Source organism: Rhinoraja longicauda, chromosome 1, assembly GCF_053455715.1.
Source record: "Rhinoraja longicauda isolate Sanriku21f chromosome 1, sRhiLon1.1, whole genome shotgun sequence".
NCBI classification, from domain to species: Eukaryota; Metazoa; Chordata; class Chondrichthyes; order Rajiformes; family Arhynchobatidae; genus Rhinoraja; species Rhinoraja longicauda.
The window spans coordinates 37,673,805-37,689,174 of NC_135953.1; the positions used below are offsets into that span (position 1 = coordinate 37,673,805).

The 15,370-nt window shown below is 42.6% G+C and overlaps 1 protein-coding gene across 2 annotated transcripts in view; it reads left to right on the forward strand.

The window, feature by feature from the left end:
- The window catches only part of zfr (zinc finger RNA binding protein), a 56,172-nt gene extending 46,999 nt beyond the window's left edge, over positions 1-9,173 (forward strand). For both annotated transcript variants that reach the window (XM_078394861.1, XM_078394841.1), the window contains exons 19-21: positions 706-817; positions 2,924-3,021; positions 8,141-9,173. In XM_078394861.1, the coding sequence (XP_078250987.1) occupies positions 706-817; positions 2,924-3,021; positions 8,141-8,326 (396 nt within the window). In that variant the 3' untranslated portion in view covers positions 8,327-9,173. The remainder of the gene's footprint in view (positions 1-705; positions 818-2,923; positions 3,022-8,140) is intronic.
- The last annotated feature ends 6,197 nt before the right edge of the window (positions 9,174-15,370 follow it).

Here is a 15,370-nt window from a genome sequence, read left to right on the forward strand (position 1 = left end):
TTTCGCCGATGTAAATAAGTTGACATCTAGAGCAACGGATGCAATAGATGAGGTTGGAGGAGGTGCAGGTGAACCTTTGTTAGTATCAGTTGTTCTTATAACATCTAAATTATGCTTGGAACCTGTTACATAATTTCAAATAAATGCTGAAATGGTTTGTTTCTCTGGCCTTTAAATGTAGGATGTTATACTGAATGGGGTGTGACTGAATTTGGAAGAATCTGCCAATTGTGCCATCAATCATGCTGCTGACACTTGTATCCATAACACCTCGGATCAAATTCTCTCTTCATTCATTGATCACCTTGACCCTCTCAATTGCTTTTAATGCGATTTGCTATATTAATTCCAGAATACCTATTACTTGCACATTTTAAAGAAGATTTTGTCTTTTGGATCCCTGCATCCATACCCTACCCTGTTTCTTCAAGTGTTTGTCTTAACCAGTACTTTCCAATCGTCTAATTTCCCTTTCTTGTTATTTGGCACTGCTCCTTCAAATTTAATGCAAAGAGAGCTATCCTTTGTAAATTACTCTCCTGCTAGCTCTTTGAACCTTCTTTGATAACACCTTGGTCTGTTCTTTCCAATCCTCTCTCTCCAAACTGTTCTGTTCCCTTTCTTCACCATCACTTTCGTTTGGAAGATTTTTTTGGTAACTAATTTATCAATTGTTTTGAAATGGTCTCATCTTTTGTATAATAGGCCATGGAATTGCTGGTGGAAAAAGTAATCAGCAGTGCTTCAGGACCACTTAGTCCGGGTGATGCTATGAGGAGAGTTTTTGAATGTGTTTCTTCTGGGATACTTCTACCAGGTGAGTTCTGTGAATGGTCCTCCTGAGCTGAACCTTTGAATGTTAGGTATTGTTATTTGAACTAAAAGGCATTTGTTCCTTTATCTGCCAGCTCATAATATCGCCCACCCACGGTTTTGTCTGTCCTTGTCCCCACTCAGTCTTCCACTGCTGAAGTTTACCATTTCTGTCAAAATAAATTGTGATGGCCTCGGTCACTTCGTGCATTGTTAAATTCTGGATATCCTACAGAATTTAAATGAACATAAAACGGTACAGAAGCGAACCAGCCCTTGAGCCCACAGTACCTGTGCCAAACAGTGTGTTTTGTGGCCATAGTTACAATTTATTAAATATTCATTCAACTATTTAAATTTGCCAAACACTGAAATCATTAAACCAGTAATTTATTCATGTTATTGTATCTACTAGAACATAGCACAGTGCAGCACAGGAACAGACCCTTTGGCCAACAACGTCTGTTTACGTTGAGCATGTTGCTGAGCTAAACTAATCGGTTCTGCCTACAAGTGATTCATATCTCTCCAATCTGCATATCCATGTAACTATTTAAAGACCTCTTAAACACTACCAATGTATCTGCTTCCACCACCCTACCATTGTATCTGTGTTCCAGGCACCCACCACTACTACCATTGTATCTGTGTCCAGGCACCCACCACTTTCTGTGAAAAGAAAAAAAATCCTTTCTTTCGATCTTAAAGCTTTGTCTTTGATATTTCCACGGGGGGGGGGGGGGGGAGAGAAAGGTTCTGATTGTCTAATGTATCTGTGCCTCATAATTTTATATACTTCTATCAGGTCTCCCCTCGGTCTCTGACATTCCAGAGAAAACAATCCAAGTCTGTTCAAACTCTCCTTATTGGTAATACGTTCGAATTCAGGCAAAATCCTGGTAAATTTCCATACGCTCTCCAGTGACCAGATCCTTCCGGTAATAGGGCAATCAGAACAACACGCACTACTCCAAATGTGGCCTCGCAAAGGCTTATAAAAATCTGCAACATGACTTCCTGACTTATTTCTATGTCCTGACCTATGTAGGCAAGCATATCACCATCTTTATCACTCTCTCTACTTGTGTTGCCACTTTCAGGGAGCTATGGACTTTTACCCAAAGATCCTTCTGTGCATCAGTGCTGTTAAAGGTCTTGCTGTTAGCCCTGTACTTCCCCATTGTATTCAACCTTCCAAAGTGCAGTACCTTACACTTACTCAGATTAAACTCCATCTGCCATTTCCCCACCCATGTCTGTATCTATATCCTGTTGTACCCTTTGACACTCACCCTCACAAAACCACAACTCCTCCAGTTATGGTGTCGTCTGCTGGTCCCAGTCCTCTAGCCAGAATAACACTCAAATTTGAATACAGCATAGTTTCCAGCCGAAGGTCTGAAGTTCCCAATAATTTCAAAGGTGGCTGCACTTTCATCTTTATTTCATAAATATTCTTATGCCAAAGAAGACCGCTTAGTTTATTTGGCGCACTAAATCTATGCCTGCTCAGAGCATTCCCATCTGTCCCATTCTGCCACTTCCCTGTAACCTATTCCCTCCCCGATTAACTTGCAAGTATGTCTTTGGGATGTGTTGGTATGCCTAAGGGAGACCAGGCAAACTTGACACAAACAGTATTGGTTCAGATAGATAGTCATTGGAACTGTGGGCACCATGCCACTTCTATCATGCATTCTTGTGACATTAACTTCTTTTGACTTGTCCAAAAATGCCATTTCCAGAAAGAAACCTGTCTAATCAGAGCCCTCCTCCACTTGCGGTCATGTAGGCTTTTCCATTAATTTTGCATTGATGTGAATCTTGGGAATAGTGACTTCTCAATTTGTCAGGAGTGAAAATGACTAGTTGATAACACTGCGTTTCACTCGTGCATGGAATCATGTGTTGTGCTTACCATCCAATGCATATTTGATGTGTTGAAAATAGAAAATCATAGTAGCTTTTAGCCTGTTTTAGCTAATTAACAATGAGCTTGCCCTGGTTCGGTTTAGTTTATTGTATAAAATGAAGTTGGAAATTATATTTGAGAATAAATCCGAAATCATATGAACTATCCAATTTTTTTTTTAAATTGTGACAATTTTAGGTGGTCCTGGCCTATATGATCCTTGTGAAAAGAACCCGAATGATACATTGAGTTCAGTCACTGAACAACAACGAGAAGACATAACAGCTAGTGCACAGGTATGATTCTCATAAACTGAAAGGTCACTTGTGTTGCTTGTTATTTGAAAAATATATTGTAAATGTGGTGCTGGTCTGTTTCCTGATTAGACATATCTAGACTTATATTCTGTGTTTTTGTAGGTGAGTGTTGAGGTAATTACTTCCATGATATATTTTGTCCCTCATTCAATATAACTCTTTCCTCACTTATCTTGCCTCTGTGCTGATCATCCACATGGGAAACATCATAAATTATTTGCCTTTTGACAACATGTAACATTATCTATATTCATTTGCACACGTATTTTTACTTGAATAGCTGCTATTCATCCCCAGTTATCCACACATCAAAAGTGACTTTTCTGTTTCTTAGTTTTTTTTAAACAATTCCTTCAAGTAACCTTTATGAAGATTCTGGTTCCATATCTATTTTTCCAAACATGACAGTCCCACCATCCAAGGGATTAACCTCGTGAACCTATGCTGCACTGCCTCAATAGCAAGGATGTCCTTCCTCAAATTAGGAGACCAAAACTGCACACAATACTCCAGATATCGTCTCACCAGGGCCCTATACAACTGCAGAAGGATCTCTTTGCTCCTATACTCAAATCCTCTCGTTATAAAGGCCAACGTGCCATTAGCTTTCTTCACTGCCTGCTGTACCTGCATTCTTACTTTCAGTGACTGGTGTACAAGGTCTCATTGCACTTCCCCTTTACCTAATCTGACACCATTGAGATAATGATCTACCTCCTTGTTTTTCCACCAAAGTGAATAACCTCACATTACAGGATAAACTCACAAAGTGGATAACCTCACCTACATTATACTGTATCTGCCATGCATCTGTCCACTCACTCAACGTGTCCAAGTCACCCTGCAACCTCCTAACATCCTCTTTGCAGTTCACACTGCCACCCAGCTTTGTGTCATCTTCAAACTTGCTGGTGTAACTTCTAATTCCATCATCCAAATCATTAATTTATATTGTAAATAGTTGCGGCCCCAGCACCGAACCTAGTGGCACTCCAGTCGCCACTGCCTGCCATTGTGAAAAGCACCTACTCTTATTCCTACTCTTTACTTCCTGTCTGCCAACCAATTCTCTATCCATGTCAATACCCTACCCCCCAATACCAATACCACGTGCTCTAATTTTGCTCACCAACCTCCCGTGTGGGACCTTATCAAAGGCTTTCTGAAAGTCTAGATACACTACATCTACTGGCTCTCCTTCATCCATTTTACTTGTCACATCCTCAAAAAATTCCAGAAGATTAGTGAAGCAAGATTTCCCCTTCATAAATCCATGCTGACTTGGACCAATCCTTTTACTGCTATCTAAATGTGCCGTTAGGATAATTGATAAATTGACTCCAGCATCTTCCCCACCACCGATGTCAGGGTAACTGGTCTATAATTCCCTGTTTTCTCTCACTCCTTTCTTGAAAAGTGGGATAACATTAGCTACCCTCCAATCCACGATGTCCACGATTTCTAGAGCCACCTCCTTGATTCCCTGGGATGCAGACCATCAGGCCCTGGGATTTATCAGCCTTCAGACCCATCAGTCTACCCAATACTATTTCTCCTAATGCAAATTTCTTTCAGTTCCTCTGTCTCCCTAGATCCTCTGTCCTCTAGTACAAGGATCTCCAAACTATGGCCCGCGGGCCACATCTGGCCCGCCAGGAGTTTTATCCGGCCCGCAGCAAGCTCTTGGGCAGCGGGGACTGGAGGCAGAAGCTGCCAGCGAAGGTTCGCCGGAGAGCGGATCGCCACCGGCCCAGAGCCGGGACAAGACGAGAGATCGCAGCGCCCTCTCGCAAACAACAAACTTCCCTCGTCGTCGTCGTTGCGCCGCCCACCACGGGGGGAGAGAGATTCGGGGTGGAGGGAGCAGAGGGTGTGAGCGGGAGCGCGGGGAGAGGGAGGATGTCAGAGGGTCCAGTGAAGGAGCGCCACCACTCTCTCTCCACTCCCTCCCAGAGCCAGCGAGATCTGCGCCACTCCTCCACTCTCTTCCCAGCCCCGTCTCCCTCGAACGCAGCGAAATAAGAACAAACACCAGTGAAACCCCGGGGATGCAGAGTTTCTGAACAACAACTACACTTGTGTTTGTTCTTATTTCGCTGCGTTAGAGGGAGACGGGGCCTGGGAAGAGAGTGGAGCAGCGGCGCATATCTCGCTGGCGCTGGGAGAGAGAGGGAGGGAGCAGCCCTCGCAAGTGGCGGCATCCTTCACCAGACCCTCGGTCCCGCGCTCCCGCTGTCACCCGCTGCTCCCTCTACCCCGACTCTCTCCCCTCCCCCACCCCCCACTATCTCTCTTGCCCCCCCTCTCTGTCTCTCTCTCTGCTCTCTCCCCCTGTGGTGGTCACTGTATTTTTCTGTTTTATAAATAATTGTATACCTACGGTATATACATATTCCAATGTTTCAAGCTCTTTTAAAATTTAATATTACTTATTTGTTGCCATAAACCTAATGTAAAGTAACCTAATCTAACCTCACTTAGTTTAACCTTTCCTAATCTAATCTAATGTAACCTAGTCTAAATTTTTTTGAATTCATTAAATTTATAAAACTCGCACTTTATTTTTTCTTGCGGCCTGCAAAAATGTGCCAAATATATAATAACCATATAACAATTACAATAGACAATAGGTGCAGGAGTAGGCCATTCAGCCCTTCGAGCCAGTACCGCCATTCAATGCGATCATGGCTGATCACTCCCAATCAGTACCCCGTTCCTGCCTTCTCCCCATACCCCCTCACTCCGCTATCCTTAAGAGCTCTATCCAGCTCTCTTGAAAGCATCCAACGAACTGGCCTCCACTGCCTTCTGAGGCAGAGAATTCCACACCTTCACCACTCTCTGACTGAAAAAGTTCTTCCTCATCTCCGTTCTAAATGGCCTACCCCTTATTCTTAAACTGGCCCCTTGTTCTGGACTCCCCCAACATTGGGAACATGTTTCCTGCCTCTAATGTGTCCAATCCCCTAATCATCTTATATGTTTCAATAAGATCCCCCCTCATCCTTCTATATTCCAGTGTATACAAGCCTAATTGCTCCAGCCTTTCAACATACGACAGTCCTGCCATTCCGGGAATTAACCTAGTGAACCTACGCTGCACGCCCTCAATAGCAAGAATATCCTTCCTCAAATTTGGAGACCAAAACTGCACACAGTACTCCAGGTGCGGTCTCACCAGGGCCCGGTACAACTGTAGAAGGACCTCTTTGCTCCTATACTCAACTCCTCTTGTTATGAAGGCCAACATTCCATTGGCTTTCTTCACTGCCTGCTGTACCTGCATGCTTCCTTTCAGTGACTGATGCACTAGGACACCCAGATCTCGTTGAACATTCCCTCTTCCTAACTTGACACCATTCAGATAATAATCTGCCTTTCTATTCTTACTTCCAAAGTGAATAACCTCACACTTATCTACATTAAACTGCATCTGCCATGTATCCGCCCACTCACACAACCTGTCCAAGTCACCCTGCAGCCTTACAGCACGGAAACAGGCCCGTTCGGCCCTACCAGTCCACGCCGACCACTTTCTCTGACCTAGTCTCAGGGGCCGGGGCTAATGTGACCCTCAGGCTGAAAAGTTTGGAGGCCCCTGCTCTAGTACATTTGGGAGATTGTGAAGACTGATCAGAAGTATCTGTTCAACTCTTCTGCCATTTCTTTGTTACCCATAATAATTTCACCCGTTTCTGCCTTCAAGGGACCCACATTTGTCTTTACTAATCTTTTTCTCTTAACATACCTAAAGAAGCTTTTACTGTCCTTCTTTATATTCTTGGCCAGCTTCCCCTCGTGCGTCAACTTTTCAGCCCGTATTGCCCTTTTTGTTACCTTCTGTTGTCCTTTGAAACTTCCCCAATTCTCTGGCTTCCTGCTACTCTTTGTTATATTATATATCTTTTCTTTTAGTTTTATTCCATCGCTAACCTCCCTTGTCAGCCACGGTTGCCCCTTACTCCCCTTAGAATCTTTCTTCCTCTTTGGAATGAAATGATCCTGCATCTTCTGGATTATGCCCAGAAATTCCCACCATTGCTGTTCCACCATCATTCCTGCTAGGATCCTTTTCCATTCGACCTTGGCCAGCTCCTCTCTCATGCCTTCATAGTCCCCTTTGTTCAACTGCAACACTGACATTTCTGGTTTAACCTTCTCCCTCGCAAATTGCAGATTAAAACTAATCATGTTATGGTCACTACCTCCAAACGGTTCCTTTACCTTGAGTTCCCTTATTAAATCTAGTTCATTGGACAACACTAAATCCAGAATTGCCTTCTCTCTGGGAGGCTCCAGTACAAACTGCTCTGAGAATCCATCTCTGAGGCACTCTGCAAACTCCCTTTCTAGGGGTCCAGAACCAACCTGGTGATCCCAGTCTACCTGCAAATTGAAATCCCCTATAACCATAGTGGCATTACCTTTGTTACATGCCAGTTTTGGGCTGTGAGATGCCCAAGCAAAATATGAGATGCAGTTGCTCCAATTTGCATTTAGCCTCACTCTGACAATGGAGGAGACCGAGGACAGAAAGGTATATATGATAAGACAGAACTTTATTTATCCAGGAGGGAAATTGATCTGCCAAAAGTCCTAAAACACAAGACACATGAAACATGAAATTAAAGTGATGAGTGGAAAGGATTGGGGATGTGCAAAGATTGTGGGGGGGGGGAGGCAAATCAGTCTGCCCGCGACAGAAGGGAGAGAAGTTGTACAGTTTGATAGCCACAGGGAAGAAGGATCTCCTGTGGAGTTCTGTATTGCATCTTGGTGGAACCAGCCTGTTGCTGAAGGTACTCCTCAGGTTGACCAATGTGTCATGAAGGGGGTGAGCTGTATTGTCCAAGATGCTCTGCAGTTTGACGAGCATCCTCCCCTCCCAAGTCCACCTCCCAGTATATTTCATGAATTTCATCCTTTTGCTTATTAACTTCTGTGAGGAGACTTGTGCCACTTTTGCATTATCGGCACTTGAAAAATGCAAGTTGTTCAATTCTGTCTTGTACACTTCTTTTGGAATTGGTATTTAATTTGTATTTAGAGGAAACTAGAATTTGTTCTGATTTTTTTGATTTTTTTTCCCACTTTACAGTTTGCTCTGAGATTAATAGCATTCCGTCAGATTCACAAAGTCTTGGGAATGGATCCATTACCTCAGATGAATCCACGTTTCAGTGTTCGTAATCGAAAGAGGAGGAGGGACAACAGTGATGGGACAGATGGATTGGAAGCAGAGGGAAAGAAGGATAAAAAAGATTTTGATAGTGGAGAATTTTAAATAATTTCACAATGTCCAAGGTTGTTAATACGGTATTGACTATATTTGGACTTAAAACAAATGACTGATTTATATGTGTTGCAATATTTTAAATATAGTTATGTTAAATGTAAATAAGGTACTCACACTTTACACTCGAGTGGCATGTTGTCTCAGCATAATTAAACAAACCAATTGTTAATGGTCCCATTTGTGACACTTAAACAGAACTACTAAATTACATCCTTCTATTGTCTAATGGTTAGTGATAAACCTGCTTTATAATTTGAAGAGATGCTTATGTAAATAAGTATTGCTTCCTTCAGCATTCATCTGTTTAGAATAATAAAAGCAAGAGTGGAAGGTCATGTAGATTGCACAAATACAGGTGACAGTATTTCTAAGGACTTGCAATGTAATACTGGAACTTGAATTCAACTAAACACATGCTTTTGGCGAACCTGTGACTTGTTTGTTAAGTATAAAGATGAATGTGAATAACAATTTGGTTTCTTCAGTTTATCTAAAGTTCTTAGCTGCGCATCAGCGAGGGGGAAAAAGACAGTTCGATGTTGCGCTTAGCAGCAGTTTTAATGCAGTGCTTTTACATTAATTCCTAGTAAATCAGCTTGCATGACTGATCTATACCCTTGGAGGTTTGTGTTGTAGAAATGCTTTTTATGAAGCTAACAGTTTTCATGTTTTTTGTTTTCAATGGAAAAGTTATGTAGTTTGTTTTATATGGTTCAAATATGTAGTAATAAGCTTGTATGCAATTGCCATGTTGAAAACACTTCTGTTGTAATTGAGGTTGGACTGTACCCCTTGTGTATACTTTGTCAATTCTTACTCAACAATAAATCTTAAAGCAACACAAAAATATTATCTAAGTTTTTCTTGCTTTTTTCATAGTCATCGCTGGTGATCACTGCTGAAGGGTGAGTTGATAGAGGTGTATAAAACAAGTGTAGATAAGGAGAATATTTCCCATTGTTGAGGTATAAATAAGGGGACAAATGTTTGCCTAACGTTTGTTTCCAAATACACAGGACAAGATGTTAGAAATCCAAAGTGCCAAATGTCAACTTGCGGTGGTAATGGGAGGCTTATGCAGTCACCTATGCTCCTCCGATGTTGAGATTTTAATTCGCTATTCACACACTGACCTTTCTGTTCTGGTCCCCCTCCATTGCCAGAGTGAGACCGCGTGCAAAGTGGAGGAACAGCACCTCGTATTCCGCTTGGGTAGCTTACAACCTAATGGTGGAACGGTTTGGTTAACGTCACAAACGACAAACAACTGGTAGCATTTGGCCAATAAGTGTTTAGCTACTAAGGACAACATCTTCTTTAAATTTCATCAATTATACACGAGGAAAACATTTTCCTGCACCAGAGGTGGCTGAGAATAGAGAATTGTGGATAACTTGAGTCAATTCAGATGTAATAATTGGGAAGTCCCAAGTTTTTATGTTGAATTTAATTAACTGCCAAGCCCACTATTACTCCTGATATATAGTTTAGTTTGGAGATGCTGCAGGGTACAGGCCCTTTGGCGTACTGAATCCACATGGCACATCAATCACCTTAAACCAGCATCTGCAGTTTTCTTTCCTAAACCAGCATCTGCAGTTTTCTTTCCTAAACCAGCATCTGCAGTTTTCTTTCCTTAACCAGCATCTGCAGTTTTCTCTCCTCAACCAGCATCTGCAGTTTTCTTTCCCAAACCAGAATCTGCAGTAAAGTTTTCTTTCCCACACATTCACTGCGATTTCTCCTCAAGGTATGTCTACTTTGAAGACGTTCTCCTCTCCGAGTTTAGAAATCCTCTCACTGCTCCCCCTCTGTGCCCTGCTTTCCCCTTCTGTCCCCTCCCCTTCCCAGTTCTCCCACCAGTCTTCCTTTCTCTGGTTACATCCTATCTTTGTCCTGTCCCCTCCCCTGACATCAGTCTGAAGAAGGGTCTCGACCCGAAACGTCACTCATTCCTTCTCTCCAGCGATGCTGCCTGGCTCGCTGAGTTACTCCAGCATTTTGTTTTTACCTGTAAACAATACCTCTGTTATCCCACTTTCTCATCCTCTCCCTACACATTAGGGCATTTCTAGAGGCCAATTAACCTATGACAACCATGTGTCTTTGGGATGTGGGAAAAAACTGTAGCACCTGAAGAAAACCCACATAGTCACAGGAAGAATGTGCAAACTCCACACAGACAACACCTGTGGTCAGGATTGAACCTGGGTCTGTCACTGAGACAGCAGGCCTATCAGTTGTGCCAAAGATAGACAAAGTGCTGGAGTAACTCGGCAGGACAGGCAGCATCTCTGGAGAGAAGGAATGGGTGACGTTTCGGGTCGAGACCCTTTTTCAGATCAGTTGCGCCACTGCCTTGCAAAAAAAACCTTTTCAAATCTTCCCTTTTGGTCTTTTGTGAATCACCTATCTAAAAGCCTCTTGAATGCCATTATTGTTTCTGCCCCCACCATTAACCCTGGAATTGTGTTGAAAGTACATACCACTCTTAAAAAAAAAAATTAGCCCTGCACATCTTTAAATTTTGCCCCTCTCATCTTAAAGATATGCTCTCTACTCTTTGGCATTTCCAACCTGGGAAACAATGTTCTGTCTACCCCATCTATCTCTTGTATAATTCTCTCTGGTCTCCTCTCAGCCGGTGACGCTGCAGAGAAAACATCCAAACTCTCGTAGCTAATACCTTCTAATCCTGGCAGGATTCTGATAAACCATTTATGTACTTTTTTCAAAACAACCACATTCTTCCTGGAATAGGGTGACCAGAACTGCACACAAAAGGCTTATAAAGGTGTAACATGACTCCCTGACTGTTATCTCAATGTCCTGACCTAAGAAGATAAGCATATCATATGCCACCTTTACCACTCTACTGTTCATGGTGCAATGTGAATTAAACCATCAGGAATAGTATCTTTTGAATTCATGAAAATGCTTAAATGCTGGGATAGAAAGCTGCCATTGTTCTTGGGAGCAATGATGAAATGGATATGGGATTTTACTAGACCAGCTGGCCACATAGTATCTTTGGAGTACATGGGCATAAGTTTGCGGTTTTAATCTTGCAATGACAAATTCGTCAACGTTTTGAACATGATGCATGTAGAAACATTTATGAACTGTCTACCTGGCCATTAATTAGTTTAACTTTTCATGATCTTCGGTCATGTTTGAGATATGCTTAAATTCTGAAGTTTGCTAAATAAATACATATTTGTTCCTTGAAAGTTGCCATCTTGTCATGTAGCTGCCTGGATCAGTAATATCCCATCATTTCATCTGCAGTAACATTTTACTTAATTGCATACATTAAGACAAACTTTGCGTTACTTTATAAAATGTTTAGTCTACTTCATCCATGACATTAAAATCATATCAATGAGGTTAAACGCTTTTGTTTACAAATAGAAGCATAGGCAACTATAATATATATTTTTAAATTCTCTGGACCCCTCACTGTATCTTGTTCAGTTGGCAAAAGCCTGTTTCTTTGTTTGTATGCAGCCTTGGATCATCAGTTGCAAACTTTGCTGTTACATGAAAACTGCAATGGTCTTGGCCTCGACCACCATTTGAGGAAATTATGCTAAAACAACCAAATGACAACGAATGCCTTAAAATATTGCATTTTGTCAGCATGAAGATATTTTTGTCAACTTTGCAAATAAATTCTATCACCAGGCAATAGTGTGCTGCTGCAATACATTTCTAAACCTATGCTGCTGCAAGATTTACATAGAACATAAAGTAACAATGATAAAGGAAACAGCCATTGTTAGCTATGTACTAGGTGAAAATGAGTAACAGAAAATAAGACTCAACAAGATGACTTCAAAGCTGGTATGACGGGATGGAGAGAGGTGATGCAGGGGTTACATGAAGTTAGAGAAATCAATAATGGGTTGTAAGCTGCCCAAGCGAAATATGAGATGTTCCTCCAATTTGTGTTTGGCCTCACTCTGACCAGGACAGAAAGGTCTGTGGAAATGCGAAGGGGAATTAAGCTGTTTGGCAACCTGGAGATCAGGTAGGTCCAGATGGGCTGAGTGAATGTGTTCAGTGAAATGATTGCCAGTCTATGTTCGGTCTCGCTAATGTATAAAAGTCTACATCTGGAACAACGGATACAGTAGATAAGGTTGGAGGAGATGCAAGTGAACCTCTTCTAACCTGAAAGGACTGTCCAGGTCCCTGGACAGAGTCGAGGGAGGAGGTATGGGGATAGGTCTGGAGAATATGGTTGGGTGATGTTTTGGGTCAGGACTCTTCTTTAAACTCATTAGTGATAGAAGCAGGCGTTGCGAGGCTAGGGAATGATAAGGCTGTGAAGGGAAGATAGCCATAGGTGATGAGATCAGAAACAGTCTGGGAGATAATGGCTTGGTATTCGGCTGAGGGGTCATGGTCAAGGGGTAGGTACGAGGAGATGGCTGAGAATTGGCCTCTGGCCTCAGCATGGTAGAGCGGACAACCCTATAGTCCGGGTTGGGTCCAGACTGACCTATAGTCAGTCTGAAGAAGGGTCTCGACCCGAAACGTCACCCATTCCTTCTCTCCAGTGATGCTGCCTGGCCCGCTGAGTTACTCCAGCTTTTTGTGTCTACCTCAGCATGCTAGAGGTCAGCCCGCTGAACTACAACAGCACCTCCCCTAATAAAATGTTGGGATTGTTGCTGAGTGAGCAGAGAGCTGTGCGTTCAGAGGGGATGAGATTGGAGTGGGTAAGGGGAGTAGAGAATTCAAGATGGTTGACATTGCACCAGCAGATGGAAATAAAAAGTGCAGTGAAGGTAGAAATTGGCAGGGGGAGTCCATGAGGAGGAAGCATGTTGGAAAACCTGACGGGGGTAACATTGCAAGGCCAATCTGAAGAATGTAATCTATCATAGACACAAAGTGCTGGAGTAACTCAGAGGGACAGGCAGAATCTCTGGAGAGAAGGAATGGATGACATTTCGGGTCAAGACCCTTATTCAGCCGTCATCTCTCCGTGTTCTCCAGCAATGCTGCCTGACTAGCTGAGTTACACTAACAGGGTTTTTTTTGTATGATTCCATAATTGGCTCTAGGTGATCAGAGCTATTTTTGTATCACTATTAGACTGTCAGTGCTTCCAGACAAAGCTGGTCCTTGTTGTCTTGATAGCACACCAATATTGAGCCAGAAATGCTGATCAGCAGATAGAAACATAGAAAATAGGTGCAGGAGTAGGCCATTCGGCCCTTTGAGCCAGCACCGCCATTCAATATGATTTTTGCTGATCATCCGAAATCAGTACCCCGTTCTGGCTTTTTCCCCCATATCACTTGATTCCCTTAGCCCTAAGAGCTAAATCTAACTCTCTTGAAAACATCTTGTTGTTCAGCGCCACCCTGGCTGAATAAATTCCTGGATAATCGTAACAACACAAGGTCAGTCTCACTGGAACTTTTAGTGCTACAAGTCCTTGATACTCTTGATATGAGCTAAATTTACCATTATCTCTGTAAGATTTAGATTAATTGACTAATGTTCTTGTAATAACGACTTCAACAATTACTCAATGTTTGTATTGCCGTATATTTTTAGTTACATTTTCATAATCTGCATAATATAAGGAATGCAATATTCCATATAACTCTGAATTATTTTTCAGATTAACTCGTGTGTTAAGCAAAATCTTTTTTTCTAAAAAGAGTCTGTAAAATAACATTATTGGAATTGCAGAAGAAATATTTCAAAATGGGGGTCTTGAACTTATATTAATTTTTCCTGCACATCATAAGTGGATTTTCTTAATTTTTTTAATTTTGTTTTCCCAATATGTCATGAGGTTATATACAGCTGGATCTACATGTTGTGCTGCATCTGAAAGGACAGCATTTAATGCCTTATGGATTGCTGGGACAGGTTCTTCCCAGTTTACAAACACCCATGGAACTTAGGACACTTAATAGAGATGTCTTGAAGATAGTCTGTATTACAGTCGAAGAAGTGCTGAATGTCCTAAGGCATATGAAGGTACATGCATCTCTTGGGTTTGATCAGATATAACTGAGAACTCTGGGGAGTTAGAGAAGAAATTGCGGATGCCCTGGCTGAGATATATGAATCATCATTAGACATGGGTGAGGTGCCGGAAGACTGGCGGGATGCTAGTTTGTGCCTCTATTTAGGAATAGGAATACTTTATTGTCACATGTGACTCGGCACAGTGAGATTCTTTGCTTGCATACACAATGTATACAAGCCACCTACGGCATTGGCAAAGTTACAAAACACGCTGGCTCCCCCTTTTGTTCCCCCACCCCCAACAGTTCCCCCACGGCGGTCCTCATTGTCCTTAGTCCCCCCCCCCCCCCTTTTGTCCATTGGTCTCCCCCCACCTCCCTCACAGCGGTCTCCCCACGCCGGGTGCTCCATTGTTCTTCCCCTTCCCCCACACGGTGGTCCTCCAGGCTCTCATCGACCGTCGACAGTGGGTCGACCCACGAAGCATCGCCGCCGTGGCGAGGCTTCACCAACGCCAAGACCCCATCGTCATGAGCCTTCACCGCTGCCGCCGCCAAAGCCTCACCGCTGCAATGCTCACCAGTCAATCTAATATCTGTGGTAGTAGGCAAGTTACTGGAGAGTATTCTGAGGATAAAATACATATACATTTGGATCGACAGGCTGAATGGGAAGAGTCAGCATGGTTTTGTACGTGGGGGATCTTGTCTTACGAATCTAATTGAGTTTAAAAAAATAACCAATAAGGTTGATGAGGGCAAAGCGATAGACATTATCTATGTGGACTTCAAGGCATTGATAAGGTTCCGCATGGTAAACTGCTCTGGAAAGTTGGATCTCATGGGGTCCAGAGGGATTTAGCCCTTGATTAGTACAGGTGTCAGAGGTTATGGGGAGAAGGCAGGAGAATGAGGTTAGGAGGGAGAGATAGATCAAGGGTGGAGTAGACTTGATGGGCCGAATGGCTTAATTCTACTCCTATTCCTTATGACCTAGACAAATGGATAGAAAATTGGCTTCATCAAAGGAAGCAGAGGG